The sequence below is a fragment of the Bubalus bubalis genome, chromosome 2, assembly GCF_019923935.1.
Source record: "Bubalus bubalis isolate 160015118507 breed Murrah chromosome 2, NDDB_SH_1, whole genome shotgun sequence".
In the NCBI taxonomy this organism is placed as follows: domain Eukaryota; kingdom Metazoa; phylum Chordata; class Mammalia; order Artiodactyla; family Bovidae; genus Bubalus; species Bubalus bubalis.
In genome coordinates this window covers 9,122,370-9,149,014 of record NC_059158.1, presented here as the reverse complement: position 1 = coordinate 9,149,014, position 26,645 = coordinate 9,122,370, and the positions used below count along the sequence as shown (strand labels likewise).

At 50.6% G+C, this 26,645-nt stretch overlaps 1 protein-coding gene and 1 long non-coding RNA gene across 18 annotated transcripts in view; one reads left to right on the top strand and one right to left on the bottom strand.

The window, feature by feature from the left end:
- Positions 1 to 1,018: 1,018 nt before the first annotated feature.
- Positions 1,019 to 26,645, bottom strand: part of PHACTR1 (phosphatase and actin regulator 1) — a 518,881-nt gene continuing 493,254 nt past the window's right edge. For all 17 annotated transcript variants that reach the window (XM_025265809.3, XM_044927143.2, XM_044927147.2 and 14 more), the window contains 5 exons: positions 14,954 to 15,009; positions 10,318 to 10,379; positions 5,802 to 5,942; positions 4,932 to 5,008; positions 1,019 to 4,101 (listed from right to left, as the gene is read on the bottom strand). In XM_025265809.3, coding sequence (XP_025121594.1) covers positions 4,086 to 4,101; positions 4,932 to 5,008; positions 5,802 to 5,942; positions 10,318 to 10,379; positions 14,954 to 15,009 — 352 coding nt within the window. In that variant the 3' untranslated portion in view covers positions 1,019 to 4,085. The remainder of the gene's footprint in view (positions 4,102 to 4,931; positions 5,009 to 5,801; positions 5,943 to 10,317; positions 10,380 to 14,953; positions 15,010 to 26,645) is intronic.
- On the top strand, positions 5,883 to 8,764 carry LOC123328979. Its single transcript, XR_006544041.2, has 3 exons — positions 5,883 to 6,016; positions 7,963 to 8,160; positions 8,367 to 8,764. It is a non-coding gene; the product is annotated as an uncharacterized LOC123328979 (long non-coding RNA).

Sequence of the window (26,645 nt, the reverse complement as noted above, 5' to 3'; positions counted from 1 at the left end):
TGGAGCTTTTCTTACTCTAGTCCTTTTGCTCCCCTAGGTAACTACCACCAAGTTCTGACTTGTTAAGATCAGAGAATTCTGGAGTGAGGAAAACAACAGAATGACAGAGAGGCTCTTGGCCTGCAGTCCTTTCTGTAGACGACTCAGCACCGCTGTCTGCCAGGGCCTTGGCGTTCCTCTTCCCACACAGGTGAGGGCTTGTCCAGACCCCTGCCATGATCCTGCTGACCTCCAGCAGGGCCTTGCCACTGCTGCTCAGCATAGAAACGAGCAGTGCCCCTGTTCCCCTGGCCCACTGAGGATGGAAGCTCCCAGGCAAAGGGAAGCTGGCTCCCTCTGGATGGATCTCTGAAGCCCTTGAAGTTGCTCAGAAGTGTGATGCCTAGGCCAGCGGCATCAGCATCTGCACTAGGAAAGGACACCCCAGTGATCCCTGGCAGTGGCACAGGGGGACGGCACCGTGCCAGGTCGTCTTCCCCAAACCACCTTCCTTTGTTAGCAGACCAAGGGCGCCTTTGGCGGTGTCAGCACCTAAAACGCAGCCGGCAAGCCCTGCAGCCCTTTGTGCTCCCCCAAAGCCTCCAGAAAGACACACTGGGACCAAAAGCTTAAGCGATAAAAGGCCTTGGCTTTTTTTACAGGATAAACACTCAGGCTGCTCAAGAAAGGAGATAGATGTATATACTCTCAAGAGCAAAGTCACCTGGGGCTTTTGCTTGGGGACAGTACTTTATCATTCCCAGATTACTAAAGGACAGAAAACTGGAAATACATTTAGATATTCTTTAAAAGATGTTTAGAAGAAAAAAAAAAACTTTTGTGTGCTAGAACTTACCTAGAAAGTTCATTTATGTACGTGCAGCATTCCTTCCCTTCCCCAGCAGTACCAGCTACATGAGGTGGTTCTGTGTTTTCATAACTCTTGCTCTTTTGCTGATGAGCTGACCTACCACTCCCCCCAACCAATCTAATAAATTTTCGGTGGTTCCTGCTGGTTGTCAGTAAAAACACACAGGAGTCAAGGAAATGTTTTTTTTTTTTTTTTTTTTGGTTTGTTTTTAAAGAAACTGCATACATCATCAGAGACAAACAATAATTTAAATACCATGCAGTTTCTGTCTGTACAAAACCTAGGCCATAGAGCTCCAGTTTAATTTGTATTCTATTTACATTGTCTTCCTCATACAGCCGTCGTCTGTTAAAGCAGAACACGGGAGTGTGCTCCGGTACAAAGACAGACTATGTACAGACACCCGGGAAGCAACCAGAGGAAAGCAACCATGTGGGGGATCAACAGACAAATGGGAGGAAAAAGTCGTCTAAGGTGACCTTCGCCCACTGACTCTGCACAGGGGGGCCTGAAGTTCCATTCACCGAAGCACACAGCACAGGTTTCACTCACCAAGTATAAATACACGTTCATAGGCAGGAGAAAAATAAGCTCGGAGGTTTTCATCACATCCACCGTCACATCGTTTGGTTTCTCTAACCTGACATAAAGGCTAAAGTTTTACAGAGCTTTGAGGGCCTTTGGGGAGGAATAGGTCAGCGATTTCCAAGGAGCAGGTAGGCCCATGGCAGTCTCCTCAGTCCTGGATAGGGTGGGGACCTCGGGCAGTGTTTGATTGATCAGAGGGAAACGTTTTGATTTGAGAAATCTCAGGTTGTTCTTGTGCTAATGCAAATGACACAAAGCTCAAACGGTAGCTTTTTCAGAAAAAGAGGCGCACTATAAACCAGCCAGCCTACCTTTTTCCCACCCCACCCCCACCATATCAAATTGTCATTTTGGAAAGAAACACATTTTTTTTCAGTTGTTTTCACAATGTGGCAAAAAGGAAATTTGGATAGATTTCTGTAAACACCTCAAGATTTCAAGAAAGGAAAGACAGCAGAAGGTCCATCCTGTGACCTACAGAGGTTGCTGAGCCGCTTCCAATGGGCTCGGGAGAGCCTAGCTTGGGGCAGTGACACGGGAGGGGCACCCTTCAATTTGTAGGGAGTTACTTCCGGAAAAAGCTACTCTGCAGGAGAAGCAGAAACTGTGTTCCGTTTCTTCCACATGCAAAGTGGCTGCAACAATGGGGCACTTTGGGTGGGAACCCGGAACCCCTGGCAGGCGGGCTGCAGGGAACTGGACTGAGGCATCATGTTCCCAAGAAACTGAAAGGCCTGGAACCCAGGCCAGCAGAGAAGCCCCTGGCCTGTGTGGGAGGCGTCCAGGCAGGGGAATGAGGTCCCTTAGGACTCGCTCTTGGGCCAGGAGAAGGCTGACCATCACAACACTAGAAGCCCAGGCTCAGACCCTGGCCAAGGTGGGCACCTCCAGGAAAACATGCCCACGTAGAGGAGTTACACGGAAGAGCCCCGTATCCTTCACCACACCATCTGCACATTCAAACGTCAGTAAGTCTTTTGGGAAGACACTGTTTACAGCCACGCTAAAATCCTGGCCACGTTTTCCCTGAACAATGCCTCTACCCACAGCGGTTAACTATCCGGATTCAACATTCAAAGAAGAGAGGAAGGGGGTGACGCGTCTTCCCAGGGCTGGGCGCCAGGCGCTGCAAGGAAAGCGTGTGCCAGCTTGGTACCGGCCGGCGGGCACCGCCTGGAACACCGCCGGAGCTCCCCTGCCAGGTGCATGGTGACACAGCCCCAGGGAGCCATGAGTGCCAGCGGAGAAGGAGCCTGCCCTCACCCATGGTGATGGCGGGGCAGCCCCAGGGTAATGTGATCCCATGCGGCTTGGGGTGGGAACTGGTTACCTCTTTTTTTTTTTTTTTTTTTTGGTGAAGGCTAAGCTGGCATCCTCCAAAAGCCTGGGCCTGTTTGGTAGGGCTTGAGCCATCACCGGGAGAGCTGGTGGACCAACCAAGATCACAGCAGGAGGCCAGGTGGAGCTTCACGGCCATAGCCCGGAGGGGAAGGAAACCGGAAGTAGCTCAGGTGGCCCCGTGCGGAGAGCGGTAGGGGTCTGGAGAGGTCCCCCCCGCCACACCCTGTCACCGCTCTCCTGTGATCACAGGTGAGGAGGATGGACAGAGATCCGACCTCTGTCACCCTCACCAGCCTCCAGAGGGAGAGGAGGGATGCTCCCTGGAGAAGCAGGTACCTCCCGGTGGGCGGGGCCGGTGCCTGCCCCCACCCTGGGGCTTCTGCACGGACACCTACGGGCGCGGCCAGCCTGGAAGGGCCTCGGGTGGTTGTGGAGGACCTGCTGGGGGAAGCCAGCCGTTCAGGAATGGATCCTGGCCTGGTCCTCAACTCAGAGGCGATTAAGGGCCCGGCCACCCGGTCCCCAGCCCTGGGGTACACGCAGAGAGAATGAACATCAGCCAGGCGGCTGGTCACCCCAGCCTGGGTACCTTCCACAGCGGCCTTACGCTCGCACACGTGATGCCACTGAGACAGCAGAGGCTGCTGGCATGCGTAAGATCCCCCGAGACTCTGGGCTCGTCTAACGACAGCCTTCCCCTGCGACACCAGAGCTTCCTGGAGGGCAGCCGGCTTGGCCCGAGGGGACAGGACAGGCACTCGTGCCAGCCTTCCACACCTGGAGCGCACGCACTCTGAGGCCAGCCCAGTGACCACAGGCTCCCCGGGGAAGGGCTCTCCCCGTAGTTCACCGCGTGGGTGGTGCGGCCTCCTTCAGCAGCCTCCTCCTGATCGGGCGCCACCCCTGGGCCGCCTGCTTCTGCACAGTCGTCCCACGACAGATCCACCGGCTCGGTATTCTCTGGACTCAGGTGACAGACACTTGGGCGGTACAGGCTCGAGGGAGCCTCAGCGAACGTGGTACCTGCCGGCCAGAGGCCCAGGGCTGCTCTGAGCACGGGCAAGTCTTCGGTGCCCCCGGCCCGGGACGGGGCACGGTCCCTTATCCTGGGCAGCGCTGGCAGCTGAGCCGTAACCATCACGTTTTTGCAAACAGAATCCTGTGTTTCCTTTTCTTTTTCTTCTTTTTAAAAAAAGGCAGTTCATAAGATTTACATCATAATGGGGAAGTGAATAAATACCAGCACTTATGGTTCTTATAAATTTATGTTTTGAAGACAGCATAGCACTCAAGAGGAATTCGACTGTTAAGGTCGGTGAAACCTAGGAATACAAAACAACTCAGTCAAGACCCAGCGGCTGCCCATGGTGTTGGACCTGACAAGGCCAAGCTCTCCAGCCTCCATCCTTGTTTGTGATAGCCACAGGGAGGCTTAAATCTCCAACCAAAGGCAAATAAATCTCCACAGGACCCCTGGAGAACTTGAGGCCCATCCAGTGCACCCCTGGTTTTGGAGAAGTTTAATCTGGAGCTCCCAAGGGGGGCCGCAGCCCAGGTAAGGACTCAGCAGCAAGGCGGGGACCCCCAAGCTCCTGTCCTGGAGTCAGGCACTCAACGTTCAACCAAGGAGAGAGGCAGGAGGAAGGAGCTGACGGCCTGTCGCTAACCAGCCCCATGACCTTGTGTAAGCCCCTCCAATCTCTGTCTGCTTCAGTTTCACCAAGAAGCACCACACAGGACTGTCTGGGAAAAGGACACCGAACCGCAGGCGTGACCCCCACATCGGAGTACCACGAGGATCTGGTACCCTGGCCAGGTTTGGTCTCTGCTGTAATCAGCAACGACCTTTCCTCCTCAGCTTATGTTTTCATAAATGCCCACTCCATCGTGGTCCGGCACTCAGCGGATCTTTAGGCTGCAGGCTCTGAGAAGCCTACATTCAGCCCAGACCTTGCACACACTCCTCTATTTTCAGTAACCACGGTGGAACCTGGATCCATCCATGTGGATCTTTCTTTTATCTTCCCCCCTCACCACACCCACCACTGCACAGCACTTGTCCTCCAGAAGTGGCGAGGATAGTTCAGTCCAGGGGTAAATATTATAATTTGAAGCGGGAAAGAAAAAAAAAAAGAAACCTCTTGACACTAACCTTGTTAAATGCCTACTCAATTCGTGAACTTCCATTTCAGTGCTTTTAAATTCATTCAGCTCCTTCCGAATGGCAGCCTAGAAGAAAGAGAAGCCCGTGGGTGTGCGGAGGAAGCAGACAGCTCACCTTCTATTTTATTCCTGAAAATGTCAGGAAACCTCTTCAACAAAGTCAGACAGGTGCGTAAAGTAGATTCTCGCCACTGGGAGAAACAGAGTCACCCTGAGATACTCTTTAAAAAGTGGAAGTGTTAGTTACTCGGTTGTGTCCAACTCTTTACACCCCTGTGGACTGTAGCCCACCAGGTTCCTCCTCGGTCCATGGGATTTTCCAGGTAGGAATACTGGAGTGGGTAACCATTCCCTTCTCCAGGGGATCTGCCTGACTTGGGGATCGAACCCGGGTCTCCTGCATTGCAGGCAGATTCTTTACCATCTGAGCCACCAGGGAAGCCTCTTTAGAACCTACAATCCCCTCCCCTCCAAATCTAAGATGCAAACAGTTTGATTTGGGGTTCTGCCTGGAGCTGTTCATCCGGGCAGCGAGAGGGCCCGTCCACCTGGCCCACATCCTGGGGTCCCTGGTGCACACTGAAAGGTCAGCCCCTGGTCTTGCTGCGGTGGATCTAAGCTCAGAATGCACAGTGACACCTCAGGATGGGTCCTTCCAGAGCTGGTGGGTCAGAATCCCCCAACCAAATTAAGGGAAGGAGAGCGGCCCGTCCCCGGAGCCTGCCCACCAGGCCATCTGCCTCCAGTGCCCACCCAGGCACCCCAGCTCTGCTCCCGGGCTCTGCGCAGGCTCTCAGCAGCGTGCTAGAGACCCAGCGCCTGGCTGCGAGGCCCGGGCATCCCTCCCCACCCCTCTTACTTTGTCGGCAGCGGTGAGGCGGGTCCAGGGCTTGTCGGCCCTGCGGTCATAGTCCTGAGCGTCGGCCACCTCCACGTAGTCGCTGAAGCGGATAAGGATCTTCCGTTCCCGAAGCTCCTCCACTGTGGGCCTCTGGCTGAGCTGCGGGAGAGAGAGACACAGATGCGGTCAACCAGCCACATTTTAGATCACTTGGTCCACCTGTGAGTGTACAGGTGAGAACCCGAGGGTCAGAGGCGCAGCTGATGCATCACACACCAGTGAGGGCAGGGTCCCGGGGACCCAGGGCTCCTGATTCCTGGACCTGGGGCTTCTCCAGACTCTGTGAAGGAGTTGACTGTCTCGTGAGCCGCCTCCAGGACTATTCAGACAAGCGGCCAGGCTGCTGAACAACACTGCAGCATGTCTCTCTGTGTGGGTGTGGTGGGTCTTCCCACATGTACCTGCCTTTCCCATCAGGCGAACCGAAACCTTACACAACAGGTTTGTATTATTTCTGGATTCGTGAACTGACCTGGTGTGTCAAATTTAGTGCTCTCTGCAAGATGGGTTTGTAATCTTTGTGTTTTAGACACAAAAAAGTACGTGCAAACTCTGGGGTGTGCAGGAATTAGGAGTATGTTGATTTATGCGATCATGGAGACCCTGCCCCTCACTAGCTCAGATGAAAGGTGCGCCCACAAAGGCAGAGCGAGGCCGCGCTGATGCCCAGGAAGACTTGGGACGGGTTCTCTAGAGAAGTCTGCGGTGAAGGAATGAAGCAACTGAGGCATTTCACCACCTCCCGTGTCACCTGCTGGCATCCTCCCTTTGTACTTTCACAACTCGAGGCCGACGTTTCTATTATCTCTTCCTGTCACTAGGTTTATTTCTTCTGGAGCAAACACAGTTGCTCTCTCTTTAGGATGCTGTCAATTCATGTTCAGCCAATGTTATTTAAAAGCAATTTTTCTCTAAGCCTTAGACTGTGTTTAATTCTATTAATAGAAGATGCAGTCAAATAGAATCTTAGCACAAAGGCCTATAAAACAAACACATGCAAGCAAATCCAAACCACCTCTGGCTGTTCTGACTCTATCTTATGCAGCTGCCATACACCTTAGGCTGGTGCCAGAATGTTCCAGCTTGCTACCAACTGGCCTACAATGGAAGAACATAATTAGATGACTGCCTGGCTGGCACCGAACAGAAAGAATGGTGACACTGACTGCCAGGCTCCAGATGGGACCCAAGCAGCCTGCTGCTACCCCTCAGCCAAGGGAGGAGAGCCCTGGGCATCACAGATGTGTGGGTGCGACTGGTCCCCGGTCTGGACACTGCAGCTCCCCCTCCGAGTGGCTCCTGTCTCTCCTGGTTTCCCAGGCATTTTGGTGTCGGCGGTGGCCTCTTGCAGGAAACCCAGAGGTTTCCCGGGCTCGATGGTCAGGGTTTGCTGTCAGCAAAAATGGGGGTCTATCCTGACTCAGAAATGAGTGCAGGGAGCTTCGTGGTGTCATTATAATACTAAGGGACATTTACCATAATATGCTCAGTTGTGTCCGACTCTTTGCAACCCCATGGACTGTAGCCCACCAGGCTCCTCTGACCATGGGATTCTCCGGGCAGAATACTGGAGTGGGTAGCCATGCCCTCCTCCAGGGGATCTCCCCGACCTAGAGATCTAACCGGGTCTCCTGCGTTGGCAGGCGGATTCTTTACCATCTGAGCCTTGAGTACTTCATTATCAAGGTAAATGCCTGTCTGCATTATAAAGACTCCTACTCACAGCCCCAGTTTGTTTCTAACCAGTAAGGTTTACCCTGGGGTGGCAGACAAACAGTACCGTTTGTTCAGTGTGCCATGCAAGCATGGAATTTCTAATTTAAATTTCTGGAAATCATGGGCTGGATTTTGCTCATAGCCTGTCTATGGTAGAGTCTGGAGTGAACAGAAATCTAGAGATTGGCTCTGAAGGTAAGGGACTCTTTTTCATGCCTGAATCTGATGGGGATGAGGAACTGGGCCCAGGTGCTACCAGGGAATGAGCGAGGAGGGCCCTGGGTTTTCCTGCTGGGAGAGTCTAACCAACCACCGGGATTCCGGCATGAGCAAGGGCTCACAAGCCTAGCCATGTGGGCTGAGGAGAGGCGCTTTTGGCTCACGACTGGCTCTCACCTTCCAGGTAAAGTGAACCCAGGTTACCTGCCTGGATGCTAAGGAAACAGTCTCTGCAGCCAGAGTTGGTTTTCCGGGAATGACGGGCTGCAGAGGTTGGCAGAATTATGTTTCCATCTACGGCAGCAAAAGTGTCAGTTGCAAACGCTCAACAAAAGGGTACACGTCAAGATCCGAATCCCACTACTAATACAACCTGACTGAGGTAAAGTTCTTCCCTGCCTGCCTTCCAGCCAGCCTCCCTCCCTTCTTCTCATCCATCCATCAGGCTAGCTAGCAATTTTTTGGAAGTGGGAAACAGGCACCTACTAAAAGATGAAGCAATGATTTTTTAGGTTCGTCTCAATTTGGCCGAAGAAAATGCCTGGTCTGTGGCGATCAGCATCCGCTACTGTGTTTTCTATTTCTCAGGTCTTGATGGAAGGATATGGAGGCAATGCTGGGGCTGAGGGAAGGTACGCCGGCCTGACCCTGCCCCCCGACCTCGGGCATCTGGTCTTGCTGCGATAAAGGCTCCTGAGGAGCAGAATGTGTCCAGGGCCAGGAGGTGGTACAGATTCCCTACCAGTTGCCAGGCCCCACACCTCTGTTCACAGAGCCAGATGTGAAAGCTACTTTTGGTCTCTCCCTTATAAAAAGCAGCCTAGCCCTTCCTTCAAGCTCATTATCTCTAATTCCCCGAGCCAGTCCCAGGGGATGGCAGATGCTGAAATTACAAGGCACTTTTCCTGGGAGAAGAGAGAGGTAACTGGGAGGAGGAAGAGGCATTTATCTTGAAGACTTGCAAGAACTATGGGTATTTGGGGACCCCACCCGCTCGCTCTCCCAGGGGAGATGGGTGTGGGAGGAAACCCTCTTCTCTCACCCCTTCCTGCCAAATTATGCAGTTAGTCAAGTTTTCCCCTGCAAGATCGTATACTTTTTTTTTTTTCCAAAGAGAATTAACTTCATGTCCACGTTTTTCCGTATTACTAGCTTTTAGCAAGAAACCCTCAAGTTTAGGAGAATTGGGGGTGGGTACCAGCCGTCAACTCCCATGAACGTTGCAAAAATCTGATTAAACGTTTGTTTCTGAAGGTCTAGACCTTTCTGTATCAGAAACATGGGGTCATTACCAGTCTCCTTTTGATACCCTCATCATTTCAAGGACCCACTTAGAACAATCTAATACACCTCCCCTGGTCCCCTTCGCTGCTCAGTCTCAGGAAACAGGGTGCCCTGCGTCCAAAGGCTAGGTGATCTTAGGGATGTAAGAACCAGACCTGGACCAGGGTGAGGGCACTTGGGTGAAGTGAGGGCCCGAGCTCTTGTTGTGGTTTCCCACCAGGGGACACCAGCTCGTCACCGGCTCTCAGGCCCTTGCTTATCTTACTCCTTTTAACTGGGATGGCCTTTGGCTTGTCACCAGATGTTTGGGGTGCTCTAAGGGGGAGAAAGCGTTGAGAAACAAATCATCACCTTAGTAACTGGTATGGTATTTCAGGATCTCTGAATTTCTTCTGTTGCATAAAATGTCCATGGAGAAAAACCATTAATAAAAACTTTAAAAATTAATTTTGATGTGCCTCTGAACTGTCTTTAAGCTTTGAGTATCTTTCTCTCAAGATGGTCACTGTAGGAGAGTGATTAAAAACACTCTAGTCAGACAGAATAAAGTGTTTTCTGTGCCATCAATTATTAAATTTCTCAACATCCCCCAAGAATAGCCTCAAATAAAGAGCTTCGTATCAAAGAGGTTACTCCAAATTAGATCTGCCTGTGGGTCTACACTGCATTGCCAAGCCATCTATTTTGGGGGTTTTTATGGAAAAATATATGAAAATTCTATCTTCCTGAATTTTATCTAAGTGCTTTTCAAACATCTCCATTAGTTTATCAATATATTTGACATTTTCCTAATTAATTGGATTTAGCATAATAAATAGTTCTTGGGTAGTAGGTCAGGAGCAGAATCAGGGGAGACAAGGAAAACGTGCATTTTCCAGGGTCATAGCAAATAACTGATACATTTTGAACTATTGATGTTGATAGTGAATTTCCAATTAAGAAATGGGATTACAGTGAATTTTTACCACAGAATATTTACTGTAACTGCAAATATAATACACCTGCCATCAAGTTGCTTGGAGGGGTAGGCCGCCGTCACAAAACGAAGCAACCTAGGATGTCACCAGCCACCAGGACCGAGGGTTGTGAAGCTGTGACCACTGGCCCCTGGAGAGTCGAGAGAGCCATGTGTCCTGACACCCGAGGAATGGAACCACTGACGTCACCTCCAACAGGCCAGGCAGCGGGCAAGGCCCACACCCGAGGGGCGGGCAGCCTCCTGTTCCAGCCCCGTTGGCACAGAGAACCCTCTCACCTTTCGAGTTAACCTCCTCTTGATCTCTCTCTTCTCCTCTTGTTCCTCTTGTTCATTCCGAGCTGAAAGAAACGAAGAAGCTTTAGGTTTTGGCTGCAGTGTCCCACAAGCATGTACTCTCTGAACCTCGGCAGGTTCTAGGCCAAGCAGCCCACAGTCTCAGGAGGAGAGTTCCCCGTCTGGACTGCAGCCACCCTTCTACTCCTGGGGACACTCTCCAAGTGCCCGCACTGCTTCAAACGGGTGAGCAGGTCGACCTTACTTTGCTTTCTTCATGTCACTCGGGATTCCGTCCGAGTCTGCAGGCAGAGATGCTGGATCAGGAGGTGGGTCCTGAAAGAGCGGGTGCTGCTCACAGTGACAGGCGCGTCCTCGGGGCGGGGAGGCGCCCTTCTCTGCACAAGACCTGGGCCTCGCTCAGCTCTGCCTCAGGCCTCACAGTGACCTAAGGGGTCTCATTGTGAGGTGGTCCGGGGCACCCAGTGCCCCGCCTGGAAGGAACAGAGGCCAGACCCCCACAGAAACAACACGAGGCGCGGCTGATGCCAAACACAGAGGCTGGATCTGCAAAACGCTCACTTTTCGCAAGCACTGATTCCATCAATTCTTTAACCCTTCCAAGAAGTCCACAGAGCACGTGGGAGGCCACAGTGTGGGGTACAACGGCCTGCATTTCGACTTTTAAGGAGCGTCTTAGAGCAGACTTGAGAGCTTAAACGTTCTCAGCGTAATATGGGGGGTGACTTAGCATTAGGTGTGTGCAGGTAAGAGGGTCTGGGGAAAGGAGCAGAGACGTGGCAGACAGAGAATGTGGGCACATCTAAGTAACCGGATGATGTGGGTACCTCACTTTCCTCCCAGGCCTTGGGATGGAAGGCCAGATCGCAGCCCAGTACTGTCTGACTCGAGGAAAACCATGAACGTCAGCCTGGGCCCAGTGCCCCTGCGTCTCGTCTACTGAATTGAGGATGACTTCAGACAGAGGCCACCACGGCGACTTGACTCTGGCACCATCTGCATCGGGAGGGCCCGTTTGAAAGCACTGATGTAAACGATGTTTCCATGACTCCACTGACTTATCATATCAGGACGCACTTGTCAGTCAGTGGTCTCAGTAGAGCCCAGATCTTTAAAAGTGTGACCCCCTAGTGCCTAGAAGTGGGGTTCCCCCACCCCTCCTTGCCAGCAACCGCAACCCTCAGCCAATTCACACTGCAAGGGGCAACGCCTCCCACCAGGAGGAAGAAGGATGAGTCAGAGCATGACTCAGGCCCTCGTGCGACACCCCCCAGGGACACGGTGTGGCCACGCTGACCACCTGTGAGGATCAGGATCGTGAACGGGGCAGCGCCAGAAACGCCCACATCCGGCCCTTGGCTGAGGTCCCCAGGGGTCCCCGTGGTCCCAAACCCCACACCAGAGCGCCTTCCTTTGAATTGAAAGGTCCTCCCTCCCCTTCCAGAGTTCCTTTGAAAAATGTGAATTTCTTCAGGATTAAAAACCCATTCAACTAGTCAGCCATTACCACCTTTGTATGAACGAATCTCTCCAAGATAAACTGGGAGGCAGCCAGTTAGACCCAGAAGAAGGGTGTCCCCACCCCCACCACCGACAGTGCATTTGTGGATGGGAAGGAGGACAGACGGAACGGTCTAGAGTGGATGGTGAGTGCCCAGGAGGCAGCTGGAGGGCACTGGGTTAAAATGGACAGACTCACAGCGTATTAGATCCCGCAGCGGCCCAGGAGACCACCTAGGCTACTGCTCTTTGGCTTGGAAGTTGACAGACAGGCCCAAGGGAACTGAGGGGCGGGCTGCACACTCCAGGGCTAATATGTTAGACACACGGTCCAGCTCTTTCTCTTGCTCAAACACACCGCCTCTTCCCAATCCGATTTTGCTTGGGGGCCAGCCCTTACTGGTTACTTGCCTCGGACTCCACTTGGGGGCCTCCTCATCCTACAGGCCCCCTCCTGGGCCATGAAAGTCAGCACCCTGCCCTCTCATCTCCTACATGTGTTCCTGAGGTCCCTCTGGTGGGTGGGGGCCCCAACCTATCACCAGTGGCATCTAGACCTTTAGTTCAAAGCCATTTACAAACTCAGGGTCATGAATTCTCAGGCAGTGGGTACCAAGACAACCCCATTAGGCAAGTGGAAAAAGGGAGACCAGGAAAAGCCCTCGCGGTCATCACTGCCGCGGCCACCAGACCGCTCACTGTGTGCTCAGACGGGCCTGATGTCTCACTGGCTGCCCCCAGTGCAGCTAGTACCACCCACAGGGCCGGGCAGGCGGGGGCTCTCAAAGCTCCAGCACCACCCCTCCACCCCAGGCCGCCCACGCTGGTGGCCCACCTCCTGCAACCTTAGAGACATGCTGCCTCCTGTGACTGAAAGCCCAGATGATAATTCTCAGAATACACCATTTGAGGGTACCTTCTGATGCCACAAAACATTTTTTGTTTCACAATCACAATAGATTTTAAAAAAGAAAAAACCCTATTTCAGAAAACAAAGTTTCAGAACGTGGGAGAAAGCAAAGAACCAGCAGGAAAAATAAATCTCCTTTCCAAAAAGTTTTGAAAGTGCAAAATGATGACCCTGTTTGAATTTGGCCAATGGTCCTTCAGTTTGCAGCTATTCAAACAGGACACGACGGAAGAGGCCAGAGAATGAAAGGGAACCATGGGAGCAGCTGGGTGCTCTTTGCTCCCCTGAACCTGAGCCCACAGGCTTACGCAACACAAGCAACCACCTCTAGGACCCCAGCATCTTTCTGGAGGGTGAGAAGAAAGCAACTTGAGGACCTGCTCATCGTCTATCAGGGATCTGGGCAGATGAGACTTGGGAGCTGGTGCCTCTAGGGAGCCAGGTGAGCTGGGGACTCCCTGCCTTCTCTTTCCAAAACCTCTGCCCCCGCCGACAGAAGCACGCATCTTCTGAAACCTGAACAAGTCCCCAGAAGGGTTCAGCTTCTTCACAAGTAAGAGTTGGGTTAGGGACCGAGGTACAGTGTAACCCGCCAAAGCACAGTCCTTCGGCTGACCACCGAGGCGTGTGAGGCGGGTGGCGGGGCAGAGGAAGGAGCAAGCATGCTCACTGGATCTCTGAGTTTAGAAATCAGTGGCCACCTGTTTGTTCTTCCCTCTGATGCGGACGATTTTTAGCGGGTCAGGTATCAAGTGGGGACAGAAAGGGAGACACAGAAGCCAAAAGTTTCCCCAACCAGGGAAGTCATCTGAAAGAGTTCTCAATCTGTTTCAGCTCAAAGTAAACTCTGGAGAAACTCTGAAAGGCACCCCTGTGTTAGGAAGAACATAATCATATACGCAACCTCCTAGAGATCTGGGGAATAGATTAGGTGCCCTGAGGCCCGAGGAAGGTCAGGGCTCAAGGTGCCACCCTGGAGGGGTGAGGGAGTGGCCATAGCCGAGAGCAAGGGGCAGGATGTGGGCTCAGGTACAGCGCGCAGAGGGGATGCTCTGGGCCACACCCCACACCCCAACAACACAGCCTTCCCAGGGGAAACTCAACAGCCAGCCACACGACACTGACCAAGTCACAGGACCACAATGAGGAAGGCAAGAAAAGTAAAATCAAGAACATTTTTGTTTGGTTGTGGTGGAAATACCCAGTCACTCATGCAGAGGCCTCACGTGACTCATGTGTGTGTGTGTGTGTGTGTGTGTGTGTGTGTGTGGTGTGTGTGTGCGCTTTGTAAAACTGCATAGCATATATTTCTCTTCTGGAGAGAGAAAGGGATGGGTGTGTGGGGAGAAAGGGTCTGAATTAAACTAAAAACATCTGTTGACCATCTAGAGGGCAGTGCTGATGAGAGTATCCTGCAATGAAGCAGAGAGGTTTTATTTTTCAACTATTGAATATCTCCCCCCCTAAATTGAGGAATGCTGGTTTGTGTCTGTGAGATGATTTCTTTTAGCATTTTTAAAACAAATATTTTAAGCACCACATAGATTTTCTCTACATACTCAAATTATCTCTGTGTCCTAAACCAAACAAGAAGCTCGTTCATTTTTTTTCTGTCCACAGATAAGAGTGACAGTGAGACTTTCTAGAAAGAGAGCTTCAGCAGCTACTCCAGCAGCTGGCTCTGGGAGGCCCAAGACGAGGCCAGAAAGGATTTCCACTGGGAAATGCTTTCTTAGACTTTCAACTGACTGCTCAGAGGGAGGGGGCATTTTATCAGCAGCAGCCAGCTGCAGCAGAAAGTCATATCCTCTGGTTCTAGTTTTCAAACGGCTATCTGCCCTATTCTAGCCATCAGTATCATATTTGCAGTTTTTAAGCCAATTTGGCTTTAAAGGCAACCCCAGCTCTCATTTAACAAGAAGTTATCTTGCTTGAACTTTCCAGCTTCTCTGACTCTGCAGCCCACTCAAGGGCAGGCTTTTTCTTGGAGACCCTGAGCTCCTCATGAACCAAGTGGATTCGAAGTTGCTTTCTCTGTGAGGAGGCTGTCTCGGGGGGTCTAACACACAGGGGTGAAGCCTCCAGCACCAGTGAGAGTCTCGATCCTTTCCACACAAACACATGGGAGAAGTCCAGTGGCTTGCTGTGATATACCATAACCAAAGCGATCATGAAACCTCAGCGTTTGCCACGGGCTCTGTCACTTACGTTTCAAAATGTTCCTCTGCTCCAGCTCCTCCGCAGTCGGCCTCTGGCTCAGTCGCCTGCGGAAAAAATCCAGGAAAAGTTTTTGGACCATGTCATAGCCTCCCTGGGTCATTAATCTCCCCGGCCGTCGCAGATGCAGGAGGCAGAGGCAGAGGCTGGGGTGCCTGTTCCATCCTGCGCTCTCAGAGACTGACGCTCACCACCAACGTCGCCTCAGTTCCTCAATTTCAAGCCCAGGAAAGCCACTCGATGTGATGTCACGTGGAGCTGACCCTCCTCCCTCCAGCGGCCCCTCCCCTGCCCTGCTCCCCCGGCCTCCAGGCCCGTGAACTCTCATCACAGAAGTCTCATTCTTTCGCTGGGGCCTCCTAACTTTGAGATCATGGCCTCTGCCTTTCTCCCCTGACCCTGAGGCTAGAGCTTGCCTCTTGCCATGTCTGTGCAGACTCAAAGTACAAAGAGGCTCATGGCCCCGGGGAGTCGGGAGAGAGCAAGTCTGTCTGCAGAGAACAATAGCTGGTCTTCTGGTCCCCACCCATCGCCACCAGAGCCTCATTAGACACGGGATGACAAATGAAGAGGAAAAGGGATGACACTTGGTGCCGGCATGTAATTTAGCCATAGCAAGTGAGGCATCACAGCCAGGATGTGAACTGGCTATGATGCAACAGCAGGGGGCGGGGTCGAGCAACAGGCGGGTACCACGCAGGACAGAGACTGGGAAGGACACCAGCGAGCAGACACTACATGTTGTTAGAGATGCTTTAGTGGATCTGACTCCAGAGGCAAGGGACACAAAAGCAAAACCAAGCGGGACTACCTCATCCTAGAAAGCTTCTGCACAGCCAAGGAAATCATCATCAAAACAAAAAGGCAACCTACTGAGAGGGAGAAGATAATTGCAGATCATATACCCGATAGGGGGTTAAAATCCAAAATATATCAAGATCTCATACACATCAACAACCAAAAAAACCAAACAACTTGATGAAAAAATGAGCAGAGGAGCTGAACAGATATTTTTCAAAGAAAACACAGGGATGGCCAGCAGGTGCATGAAAAGATGCTCAAATCAGTGGCTACCAGGGAAAGGCAAACGAGAACCACAGGGAGGTAACACCTCACACACGTCCGGATGGCTATCATCGGAGAGACCACACAAAGCACATGCTGGCAACCGTGTGGAGGAAAGGGGTGGTGGCACCCTGTTGGTGGGAATGTAAACCGGGGCAGCCGTTATGCCAAACAGTACGGAGATTCCTCAAAAAGTCAAGAATGGAACTACCATACGACCCAGCTGTTCCACTCATGGGTCTCTGAAGAACACGAAAACACAAACTCAAAAAGATATCTGAGCCCCTATGGTCTCTGCATTATTATTTACAGTAGCTAAGATATGGAGCCAACCTCAGCGTCCACTGATGGGCGACTGGATAAAGAAGATGTGGCGCATACACAGTGGAATATCATCCAACCATAAAAAGTATGAGACCCTGCATTCATGACATCATGAAGGCAGTATTCTAAGTGAAATGAGTCACACACACACTGTATGATTTCACTCCTATGTGGAATCTAAAAGACTCCCAAACAAATGAACACACACAGTAAAACAAAAACAAACAGATACAGAGATCAGAATAATGGTTACCGGGGGGAGGGGACTGGGGGCGGGTAGAATGGGGAAAGGGGGTCAACTGCACCATGACGGGTGGTCACTAGACTTGTGGTGGTGGTGGTCGCTCTGCACTATATACAGATGTTGAATTATAATGCCGTTTGCCTGAAACTTACATTAAAAAAAAAAAAGAAAGAGGAGGACTACATGTCCAGATGAAGTTCCAGGAAAGAACACACAATGGGCTTCAGCATCACAGATATGTTGGTATTTTTGAGACTCTTGGAAACTATTTAACAACCCTGCAATTAATTATTCAGTTTTCTGCTTCCCTCATCAGGATGAGGTGTGTGTGAGATGAGAGCACTGTGGAAGGAGTCTGAGGCCCCCTGAGTCCTTCCAGTAGAACTAAGGGGTAGAAAACAGCGCTGTTCTAGCAGCAGAGGTCATAGTCCCTCCCGAAACATCAGCAACCGGCGTCTAGAGTTGGCAAGATGTTTACACCACGGGGGCTTCCCTGGTGGCTCAGGCAGTAAAGAATCCACCTGCAATGGAGGAGCCCTAGGTTCGATCCCTAGGTGGGGAAGAACCCCTGGAGAAGGGCATGGCAACCCACTCCAGTATTCTTGCCTGGAGAATTCCAGGGACAGAGGAGCCTGGCAGGCTACGCTCCATGGGGTCGCAAAGAGTCAGACATGACTGAGCGACTAACATTTTCACTTACATCTTGAACACTAAGAGCGACACAGATTCAAAATAAAGTCCATGGAGTTGCCAAGTATAACTGTTTTAAACCCAGTGCTCACTGACAGCTGATTCTATGATGCTCCAATATCACTGCCATATAGGCTGCACACAGGGAATGGGCCTCAATGCCAAAGAAAGGAGTTTTGATCGGATATCTGTCTTCAAGGTGCTTGGGAGGACCTTGGAGACAGCTGGAAATGGTTAATCCCAAAGAGTTCTCAAGTTTATAAGAACATTTTCGCATCTATTCTTCATTTTCTAAAACATCCCATGAAGGTATTATTTATCTGCACTGATAAGGGCCAGCTCCTCGAGGTTCTAAATTTGGACTCAACAGTCTTCCCGTCCTTTCTAAAACAGCATTCTCCAACTGCAGGGGGGGAAGCTGAGATTACACAAGTGAGCACGTCGGTGTCATAGGGCTGGGATGTAACTCCTGACTCCACTTAGAATGAGCTTCTTAGAGGCTCTCCCTCACTTTTCTGTTTATCTCTCTGCCAAATACTAGTTTCTTTTGTAGGTACGCACAGCCATCTTTGTGGGACCGTTTTGGAAAACCAAGGTTTCACAGGAAGCTAGGATTTGGGGATAGTATGTTCTGAAGAAGCCCTTCCAGATTCAAGGTGGAGCTTGCACCTTAAAAGTGGGGGTCAGTGTTTTAGAATCTTACGCCCAGAAGTGTCTGCAGAAGGTTTGCTCACTGGCTTGTGCTACGCAGCCCATGGATCCCATGACCAGACGCCTTGCCTGGTTCTTTGATGGCCTTTCTGCTTTTGTTTTTCTTACGCGTCATGTTTGGTCGGGACGAAACAATGAGTGACTGAACTCTAACCAGAGAAAATTCTGCTATTAACTAGGCAGCCTTATCGTTAAATACACATGATTTCAAATGAGGCCCTCTATTCATATTTCATTTCTCTTGAAAGGGTCTGAGAATAATATCCAGGCTAATCACACACAGCTATAAAATGCAGCTAAGTCCTCCCAAAGGGCATGTGCTATAATCAGTTGTTTTGACTTTGAAAATGAGATTTGGTAGGAGAATGATATTGTGGCTTAATGACAAAGTGCTAAACAGCTCAGGAGTTAGGGGACCAGGGTTCTACTCCTGGCTCCGCACTGAACCCACCTGGACAAGGTAATGGACCCATTCAACTCTGTGTTTCTCCCTCTACAAACAATAGGAGTAACCGAATAAGCTAATGCTGACTTAACGCCTAAAATGTACAGGCAGGCTCTAAGAAGCACGCATACTAATTCATTTAATCTTCAGGTCAGCCCCTTGAGATAGCACCACCAGCATTTCCACTGTACAAAGCAGGAAACCAAGGCAGAGAGAGCTGCATAGCTTGCCCTGGCTGGGTGAGGGGATGACGTTTCAGATTTGCAATATATCACACTGTTTGTTGTATAGAGAATGGGTTGGGAGATGCAAGAGGCAGTCTGAGTAGGAGCCCTGGAGGCTACTGCACGCCTGGTATTGGATGATGGGCACTTGGGCTAGGCTATGGAGGTGGATGTGCAAGCTCTTTAGGAGTCGAGTTGACAGACCACAGAGACACAGCGTCTGTGGACACTGGGGAAGAAGGAGGTATACTGCCTAGCTCTCAAGTTCCGTAACTTACACGGCTCGATGGATGGTTATGCCATTCACTGAGAAGGTGGGGAACACTGGAAGGAAACCGGGGCATTTGAGGATGGGGGGAAGGATGGAAGGGGACCATGAATCTGACCTGAGACCTGTTGAGTCAGAATGATTGAGCAGCATCACAGTGGACGTGTCCACTAGGCAGCTGGGTCTACTGAGCTCGGCGGAGAGGAGAGGGTCAGGCCAGCGGCAGAAATTTCTGGCTAGTCTGCATAATAGATACTCTCTGAAGCCAGGGGAATGGGGAGAGCATAGCATGAGAAGAGGAGAGGGCCTGGGTTGAAGCCTTACGGAATTCCAATAATTTAATGCTCAGATGAAGGAAGACAAGCCTGCCAGGGAGTCTGAGGAGGGGCAATGCACAGACGCAGGATGCAAACTAGAAGCCTGGCACCGTGGAAGCAGAGGGAGGAGACGGGCATGGCCAACCGAGTGGCTGGCACGCCAAGAGGTCAGACGAGGCCGGAAGAGCCTGCCCTCGGGGCGGAGCCCCAGGGAAGCCACGAGCAAGCTCACCCAGAGCTCTTTCGGGGGCGGTGGGGACGGGAGCCAGGCTGCAGTGGGTGAGAAGAGCGGTGAGGAAATGGACCCAAGAGGCACGGGCGACTCTGCCACGAAGCCGGCTCTGAAGGGACCAGAGCTGGGAGGGGAAGCAGGCTCAGAGGAGGTTTATAGTTTCTAGTGACTAGAGACTGCCTGTGTTTAATGGAAAGAATCCAGGTTAAGAGGGAGTGGTGTTGACAGTGAGAAGCTAAGCAGGTAAGGAGGGAGAAGGCTCTATGGACAGCGCAGGAGTCCGGGAAGGCAGGAAGGGCTGGGGTTTTAGGGGCAGAAAAGACCTTATCTTTCAGGTGGAGGAGGGACAGCTCTCCACTGTGGCAGCAGGATGTGGGAAGGAGTGGGACGTACGGAGGTTTGTATGTTTCGTATCAGAATTAAGGGCATTGCCAATTGACAGCTTTGACTTACGCTTTCAAGTTGGACTATAATAAGGGTGACTCACAAGAGTTTAAAATATTACTTTTCCTTGAAAGGTTTGTCTTTGAACAGAGCCAAACTCACAAAGCAAAGGGATAAAGTCCTAGCTTCAGAATTCATCATCGGAATTTTAGGGGAGTCCCCCGGGCAGCCCACCATCTTTACCAAGTAAAGCACCCATCTGCTTGGTTCCTCTTAAGACCAAGCTTGTGTAGAAGTGTTGGTTAGTAGCAGAGCACAATTACTGTGCTAATGAAGAGGTCAATTTTATGAATAATCCCGAGGAGCTAATTTCAAGAAAAGCAGAGATGCCCTCTGAATGCACTGAGTCTCTTACACTAACCTCACCTTGAGAGTAGATTAAAGTAATTTTATCTGATTTTAGACTAATATTAAACTAAAATTCCTCCTGATATCTAGACATGACCCTTCATATGCTAGATGACACAGAAAAACTCCCATTTGGGAAGTTAAACTTTTATACAAAATGAATTATCCAAAAGTTAAACTTTAATGTCCTTTTCAGTGATCTATTTAATCAGCTCTATTATATAGGTGACCCTGGTTTATACAACATCTCTGAGCAGCGACATTGTTTCCACACCTCAGATGATTTCCTCTTTGCCATGGACCACAGCTTAGAGATCGCCACTTACCGTGAACTGAAAAATCACCAAAAGAAAGTGAAAGTGACTCAGTTGTGTCCGACTCTTTGCGACCCCATGGACTATACAGTCCATGGAATTCTCCAGGCCAGAATACTGGAGTGGGTAGCCTTTCCCTTCTCCAGGGGATCTTCCCAATTCAGGGATCGAACCCAGGTCTCTCGCATTGCAAGCAGATTCTTTACCAGCTGAGCCACAAGAGAAACCCACTTGAAAAACCACTGATTCCCATTTAAATGTCGCTTGCCATCCATTGCCATGTATGAGCCCTCTATTTTCCTTAGAAATATAAGAATGGATATTATTATTTTTTTATCAATCTGAACAATTCCATCTTTATCACCAACCACAAGAGAAGAGCAAGCAAACTAACATTTTTCTGTGAAATAAACACACCCATCCCCAAACAAACGGCATTCGGTGTTGGCCTTGGAAGGAGGACACTGCCAGCAAAGTGGCGAGATGCTTTAATACATGCAGAGCAGCATGACAGCGTTCCCCAGAGCAGTGACACGGGCCTTGGAGGTTTGGCCGGTCTGACGCCATCGAGGGTTTGTTCTGCGTCCCAGAGCTAATGAGTTTTCCACAGGCTTTGGAACGGCAAGGTCACAGCTTTCATTAGTCTTTATAACCGCTTATTGTTCTGCGGGCCCTGATTTTAAAGCCTGGATTTCGAAAACTGTATCTGCATTTCAGGGCTGGTGGGGAGCTGAACTGACTTTGGTTTCTTTGCTGCATCTCAGCAGCGGAGGGAGGCAGCTGCCTTTTCAGACAGATGGAAAGAGAAAAGGGCAGAGGTGCTTGTGGAGAAGGACAGAAAGCAGGGCCCTCTTTCCTGAGGCAGGAAGGAAGAGATGGGGTTTCCCAACAGAGGCCCAAGATGGGACACAGGACAAGTGGAGACAGGCGTGGTGGGGCCAGGGGCAGGGGAGAAGCTCTGAATCCTGTCCCCTCGGAATCTATGTCTCTCGAAATCTTTCTCTAGCACTTGTCAGCGCCATGTGGGCTGGGGCATTTCTGTCTGGGGCCTGGTCATCACTCCGTCCCCAGTTCCTAGGCGAGGACCGAGAACATATTAGGTGCTCATGTAGTCATTATTAAACCCAGATTCGCCCACACATGCTCCTGATGATGTCGTCAACACTCACGGCTTCACTTAGCATCCACACGCCACTGACTCCAGACCCGACGTCCCTAACCAGGTTTCTGAGCTCCAGATCACCTTTTAAATTGCCATTTTAGATTCCTACAGGCCGTCAAAAGTAACGGGTCCCCAAAGAATTAATTTATCTTCCTCTTCTGGGCAGGTAGTTTTGCCAGCTGGATAAATTATTTTGTCCACCAATAAAATCCCCCCTCCCGCCACAGTGAGCTACCCAGGAAACTAGCAACTATCCCCTCTCTGCACTTCACCCTTGGTGGCCACTCAAGCCCCAAGTCCAAACCATCCCTCATCCCATCCCAGCACCGGCCCCTCCGGAAAGCAGGCCACCAGCATCCGTCTCATGCCGCCAGCCTGTCGAGAATGGCCTTTGTGAGGGGTAAATCTGATCACCCCACTCCCCGCGTGAAAGCTAGGCACGCCTTCCTGGAGTCTAAAGGAAGGACTCAGAACACGCAACGTCCCATAACGTTCTTTGTGATCTTGCCACTTGTGGAGAATCTCCCCCATCCTGTCCTTTAGACGTAACCGCCTCCTCTTGGCTCCTTCCAGATTTGCATGCCTTTCCTTATGTTTGAACATTCTTTCTCTTCCTCTTTGTCTGGCTAACTGGCAGTAATCCCCAAGACTGCAGCTTAAACCTCAAATGTCTCTTCCTCTGTTCACCAGCCTTTCGGTTAAGGTGCTTCCACGGCGTGTGACAATAGTCTTGTGTCTCCTGCTGTACCCTGGTACTGTGATTCTTCCATTTATGCCCACCTTGTCTCCTGCAGGCCAGGGCTGAAGCCTTGGGAGGCGGGACCACGTGCCCCACTCACCAGCTGGACTGCGTCATGAGAGTATAACCTCGAAGGGGCACAGAAGCCCCCACTCAGAAGGGTCCTGTGCTAGACAAGACAGATATAAGAATACAGACTTCTTCATCCACTCATTCATTCACAAAATACTGTGGGTCCTGATTCCCCCAATGCTCTGCTTTGGTGGGCCTCAATATACAACATACACAACGCTTGGTTACTCTTCAAAGCGAGGTGATGGATGCAAAGCTGGAGGTCGGCCCAGGATGCCTCTGCTCGTGCCTGCTCTGATGAGACACCTGCGTGACTCCAGGACCCACAGGGGTCTGTGCAGCTCACGCTCTTTTCCTGTTCCCCCCAAAGGGCCCCCGTCATCTGCGGCACATCAGCACCTCCCGGGGGGAGGCTGAAGGGCCTGGCTGACACAGAAGCTGAGAGGCAGGTGCCAAGCACCCCCGACCTCCTCTCTCTTCCTTCTCCAGGACCACAGCTATTTTCCTACCTCTCGGGGCCCCCTCTGAGCTCCTATTTCTGGAAAAAATCACAACTTGAGTTCAGATGAGATTTCATGCTGTTTAGAAACCTGGAGATGGAAACACAAAAACTCCCCAGGGAATCTCAAACGTTCAAGTGGAGGGGATTTCAGTCACCTGATTCTGCCAAGCCTTTTCTAATTCCCCCTTTGTTAAAAGTCTCATTTCCATAATGTTTCCTGATCTGTGACGCTACAATTTAAATGTATAGCTTCATTTTAAACCAATAGCTCTGTTGAATTAAAGACTAGTAAAGAATGTAGGTATTCTTATTAAATTATAAGTGCTTTCCTAAGGCTTGACAGTATTTCACAAAATACATACAGCTTCCACATCTACCTATCTTTTTCGATCTATCATATATATATATATATATATATATATATATATATATATATTTATTTATTTAGAGAGAAGAGAGAGGTGATGTGACAAAAACATGCTCCCCAACCCTGTCTTTTTTCTCCCAGCAGCATGGTAGATTTCAGGAATGTCTAACCACTTTGGATTTGCCTTTTTGCACTTTTTGAAAATCTATTTGCTAATTCAGAAAGAATCAGAAAAGACGGAGTTCTAATCATATATATGCATGTTCAGTCGCTCAGTCGTGTTCAACTCTGCCACTCCATGGACTGTAGCCCACCAGGCTCCTCTCTCTGTCCATGGGATTTCCCAGGCAAGAATACTGGAGTAGGTTGCCATTTCCTACTCCAGGGGATCTTCCCGACCCAGGGGCTGAACCCATGTCTCCTGTCTCCTGCACTGGCAGGCGGGCTCTCTACCACTGCACCACTTGGGAAGCCCAAGTTCTAATCAAGGAATGGGTTTATTTTTCTAGGAATGGATCTACCAAATGGGAAAGGCAAAGAGGAAAGAGAATGCAAAAACGGAATGTGATATGGTTGCTTCAACAGGCTTGACCTTGACCATACAGGAAATGAATATCAATGCTTTTACTCATTTCTTGGCCTGATCTACACAGTGGATTGGGAGATAGATCACTTGTAAGAGAGTATATATATCCCATCTAGTATGTTCCCCAAAACAGACCATGAGTTCATAGCACATGTCGACCATAGCATCCTCAGCTCCCAGCCTGGGGGACAGCAGGCCTGTCTTTTCTCTCGCTCTCGTGTGTGTGTTACACACACATACACATGTCCTGTTTTTTTTTATTTCCTTGCATTCTGTCCACATCAGATATTCAGCATACACACACATCACCCACACATGCCCCTTCACTTGGACGTGTGAGAGCGGAGGGAAATCACAGGATCACAGAGGCACCAGCCCACAGGCAGGGAGGTCCTCAACACCAGCAGGCCCCGGGGGAAACCTGGACGGAATCCACCAGCAGCTTTGCCCATGACTGCAGGTCTGTCACCGGAAGTGCCAGCAAAACCAGCTCCTGGGGCACAGAAGCGGCTCCCACGTCCATCCCAAGGGAACTGGCTGACGACGACCCTTCCCCTCAGGGAGGCATGATTTTCTCCTCCCAGCAGAGCCAGACCATGGCCAGCAGCCTGACCATCATGTCTTTAAAGAGAGCTAGCTGTACTTTCTGAGCTTGTCTGGAAGCAGAATCCTATACACGGCGGACAGAAACACTCAGAGCCCTGAAAGCCATCCTTCCCAGCCAGACCAGTGTCCCCAGAGAAGCAGGTGGAAGGCTCTCAACCAGAGCCAACCACAGTACCCTCTCCAGAAGACAGACATTCCTGACGTTGTGTGTCTGTGTGTGTGCGTGTAGAATACAGATGTCTTTTCTTCATGCAGTAAGCGTTGTGTTTACATACGTCCCGCACATCCACAGTTCTGAAATCGGCTGGGACCGCGGCCACAATATCCCTTCACACATGCGTGATGCTCGGTTCGGGTACCACCCTGTCACCTGTCCTGAGGCTAGCGATGGGTGAGGCCGGTCCGGCAGCCCAGGAGTCTGTGCTACTAGTTGACTTTCACTGGGGTCCCTCTCACTAGCCCCCAGCTCCTCCTGTGGGGCTTGGAGTTTAGCTACAACAGCGGAAACAAGAAGACACTCATCAGCCCTGTTGACACTGATGTCCAAACTAGGCCGGCCTGGCAGGGCATGTGGCCTTCCTTTCTTGAGGCCAACACCCATCTTCTGCTATAAAATGATTCCCTCTGAACCCTGTGTGGGGCCAGCCCTTCCACGCTGGCCACCAGTGGAGCGACACTGCTTTCGATGCTACCTGGGTGTCCTGGAAGTAGCTTTTCTCCTTGTTCCAGTAGGAAGTAGAATTTAAAAGAAAGGACTTCATCCCTGGTATAATTTCTAGCATAATATGGTGCTTCAGGGGCTTCCCTTGTGGCTCAGCAGGTAAAGAATCCACCTGCAATGTGGGAGACCTGGGTTGGGAAGATCCCCTGGAGAAGGGAAAGGCTGCTCCACTCCAGTATTCTGGCCTGGAGAATTCCATAGACTGTATAGTCCACGCGGTCACAAAGAGTCGGACACAACTGACCGACTTTCACTTTCACGGTGCTTCAGACTTGGACAAGGTTGTATGAATTTACAGCTTCTTCATGGGAAACACCTGAGCATTCCGAGTGATGCTGTTGACTGTGGGGTGAGAATCAGATTTCACAGGCTGTGGCCCCAAATGGCTACTATGTGTGATTGAAAACTGTCAAGAGGGAGCACAACACGACAGAAATGAGATGGAATGACGCTCCGAGGACTCGGCAGGCTCCACCGCACTCAGCTCCCATGAACCTCAAGGAAGCACCTACCGGGTCACTCAAGACGGCGTGCCCAGGGCTTCCCTCGGATGCGACATTGCCTGGGCTGTGAGGGGTGGAATATGCAGATGGCAGACTCATTGGTTCAACCAAATTTGGGGAGGGCAGCTCTGCAGAGTCTCATTTTAATGAACCTGGCTCAACATCTTTCAAGAGGGAGCCTAATAAGTTATAACATGAAGATAAGCATCCCCCATGGCTCAGTGGTAAAGAATCCACCTGCCAATGCAGGAGACATGGGTCTGCTCCCTGGCCCAGGAAGATCCCCTGGAGAAGGAAATGGTAACTCCCTCTAGTATTCTTGCCTGGGAAATCCCATGAACAGAGCAGCCTGGTGGGCTACAGTCCACAGGGTCAAAAAGAGTTGGACACGACTCCAGAGACTAAACAACAACCACACAAGGAATCACCACTATCCAAAGCAGGGCTGCGCTCACTGCGGGCAGAATTCTCTCCAACATCCCGATTACCTGTCAGCACCCCGTGTTTATCCGTCTGCCTACTTTTTTTCCCCAAAGGCACTAACAAGGCTGCCCGTTTTGAAGAACTATTGTTTTAATGGTTCACTGGGCATAGAACATAAAATTTTCATGATCACACTTCCTAAAATAGAAGCGCATTCACTTGTATTTCAAAGGAATTGCCTTCAGAATCAGAGGGAAAAGTGATTTTCCAGGGTTTGGGTCTTTGGATGGTGATTTTTCCTGTTTATATTCTGTCAAAAATTACCATTTAGTTATTAGCATATATGCAATTTTCAAGGCTATTATAAAAAATCTTT